Source organism: Miscanthus floridulus, chromosome 14 (genome assembly GCF_019320115.1).
Source record: "Miscanthus floridulus cultivar M001 chromosome 14, ASM1932011v1, whole genome shotgun sequence".
NCBI lineage: Eukaryota > Viridiplantae > Streptophyta > Magnoliopsida > Poales > Poaceae > Miscanthus > Miscanthus floridulus.
Genome location: NC_089593.1, coordinates 33,204,680 through 33,207,466, shown reverse-complemented (window position 1 = coordinate 33,207,466; position 2,787 = coordinate 33,204,680). Strand labels below are relative to the sequence as shown.

At 42.5% G+C, this 2,787-nt stretch overlaps 1 protein-coding gene across 1 annotated transcript; it reads left to right on the top strand.

Moving 5' to 3' along the window:
* Window positions 1-413: 413 nt before the first annotated feature.
* Window positions 414-1,712, top strand: LOC136503322 (uncharacterized). Its single transcript, XM_066498441.1, has 2 exons — window positions 414-747; window positions 1,132-1,712. Exons 1-2 carry the CDS (start codon window positions 414-416, stop codon window positions 1,710-1,712), a joined length of 915 nt encoding a protein of 304 aa, XP_066354538.1.
* The last annotated feature ends 1,075 nt before the right edge of the window (window positions 1,713-2,787 follow it).

Genomic DNA, 2,787 nt, shown 5'->3' with positions numbered 1-2,787 from the left:
AAGGAAAAACTCTGTTTTTCAAGTTGGAAGAGTCATCTCAGCTCATCCTGCTGAGGGAGAATGTTACTTTCTCCATGTTCTCTTGAACAATGTTCCTGGTGCTACCTCATACGAACATCTAAGGATGGTTGATGGCATGCTACTACCTTCGTTCCGTGAAGCTACAGAAAGGAGGGGTCTAATCGAAGAAGACAATACACTAGATGAATGTCTAACTGAAGCTACTTTATTCCAGATGCCTTCCTCTCTGCGAAGGCTATTTGCAACAATATTGGTATTCTGTGACCGCATGATGTGATGGGGTTGTGGAAAAAACACTAGATGCAATGTCAGAGGACTACAGCCGCAATCATCCATCCCTAGATCTGGTGCAATAAATGGTTTTGATGGACATTAGAAACATGTTGCTGTCTATGGAGAAGGACATAAGGGCATTTCCTCTTCCAGATATTGATCACTCATACGATGATGCCAGCCATATTCCTCGTGAGATATTTGAGGAAGCTAGCATCGAGCAGAATCATGAAGATGTGCTATTGTGCGACTCACTCAACACCAAGCAAAGGTCTACCTATGATGAGATAATGGCCACTATCCGCAGCAAACATGGTGGGTTGTTCTTTGTGGATGGACCTGGTGGGATGGGAAAGACATTTTTGTATAGGGCACTTCTCGCAAAACTACACAGCCATGACAAGCTTGCCGTGGCTACAGCTACATCTGGAGTCACAGCAGCCATAATGCCAGGTGGGAGGATGGCCTACTCGTGTTTCAAGATACCCCTCACTCTTCAAGAGGGCGGTTGTTGTAGCTTCATGAAATAGAGTGGTACTGCCAAGTTGCTGCAGCAAGCAGCTCTCATAATTTGGGACGAGGCATCTATGATAAAGAGGCAAAATGTGGAAGCACTAGACAACAGCCTATGGGATATAATGGGCCGGTCAAATCTATCATTTGGTGGGAAGACTGTTGTCCTTGGTGGGGATTTCAGACAGGTCCTCCCTGTTGTGCGGAAAGGATCCAGAGCTCAAATAGTCAGTGCTTCTCTATGAAGGTCGTATCTTTGGGAATCCATGCGCCACCTAAAGCTCATTCGCAACATGAGGGCTTAGAGTGACCCGTGGTTTGCAGATTATCTGTTGCGCATTGGTGGTGGAATGGAAGAGGTTAATGGAGATAGCAATGTACGTATTCCAGATGAGATATGTGTCCCTTACTCTAGTGATGCTGAGAAAGATCTTCATACATTGATCGACATCATCTTTCCAGATCTAAATGCAAACATGGCGGACAAAGACTACATCACCACTAGAGCGATTTTATCTACATGTAACGATTGCGTGGACATGATCAATATGAAAATGATTGATATGTTCCAGGGCGGCGAGATGGTGTATCACAGTTTTGACTCCACGGTAGATGATCCACATAACTACTATCCATCGGAGTTCCTTAATAGTTTGACCCCCAACGGGCTGCCTCCACACGTCTTGAAGCTCAAGATCGGGTGTCCTGTCATATTGCTTAGGAATATTGACCCTGCTAATGGGCTATGCAACGGTACAAGGCTAGTGGTGCGGGGGTTCCAAAGAAATACAATTGATGCGGAAATCATGGTGGGGCAGCATGCTGGGAAGCGGGTATTCCTTCCTCAAATACTGCTATGCCCGTCTGATGATGAGATGTTCCCATTCGAGTTTAAGAGAAAGTAGTTTCCTATCAGGCTAAGCTTTACCATGACGGTCAACAAGTCACAGGGCCAACCTATCCTGAATGTGGGTTTGTACCTACCCACACCGGTGTTCTCTCATGGTCAGTTGTACGTTGTGATGTCTAGAGCCACGTCAAGAACCAATATTAAGATCCTTGCCCTCCCGCCTGATGCTGAGGCACAAGAGGAGGAGGCCAAAAAGATAGAGAAGAAAAATGCTAAAAAGAATGCCGAGGGGAAAAATAAGAATGCATCAAATAAAAAAGATAAGGATAAGAAGACCCCAATAGCGGATGGAACTTTCACGAAGAATATTGTATTTAAGGAGGTTCTAACACCATAGGCGAGGTAACAGAACATTACTAATGCATACAATGCATTTTTCCATTCAATTTATATTGTACAAATAATATCTCACTAATGCCATATTTGTTGCTGTTCCTAGTTATTTTTAAATGGTTTATCAGACTCTACATGGAGATGTTGTATATACACTTGTGTGATGGCATAATGAAAATTGAACATATGTTATATTATTGTTATAAAAATGACACTTTGAGTGTTTTGTTCATAATATTTTGTTTTGTAACCATTCATAACTATTACACGTGTATGTTCTCAGAACCATGAGTTTTGTCGACTTTCCCCACTTTTCTCATGTGCCAATGTGGGATCAACCGAATTAGCACCTGCATAATTACAACCATAAATTACTTGAATAAAACCAACGAAGCAAGTTAGCGATAATAATGAACAATAGTGCTAAACAATACCATACCAGTGCTTGTGGGATGGCACGATCGTAGTGGCGTTGGTTCCGCGCATTCAGGAGGATAGCTCCTTTGTATTTCCCTTTGTTGCACCAGGGTCATTAGTTTGTGAGCACGAAAGAAATGGATATCAGAGATTTCTTCATGCCAATATAAAACATTATCTTAGCCACATCACGGAAAGGTCTAAAAAGTAGAGTTTGTGAGCCTACGACGCCGCGCACTCCGTGACTGTGTTAAATTCATAAACTTTGCTTTTTGGATTAAATGTCACTTTAATGTTGGTATTTAATTTTTACAGTATTG

Coding starts and splice junctions, on each gene's coding strand:
- LOC136503322 (XM_066498441.1), top strand. CDS start 414: ATGGAGAAGGACATAAGGGCATTTCCTCTTCCAGATATTGATCACTCA. Junction 748..1,131: donor CACAGCAGCCATAATGCCAG/GTGGGAGGATGG, acceptor CGTGGTTTGCAG/ATTATCTGTTGCGCATTGGT.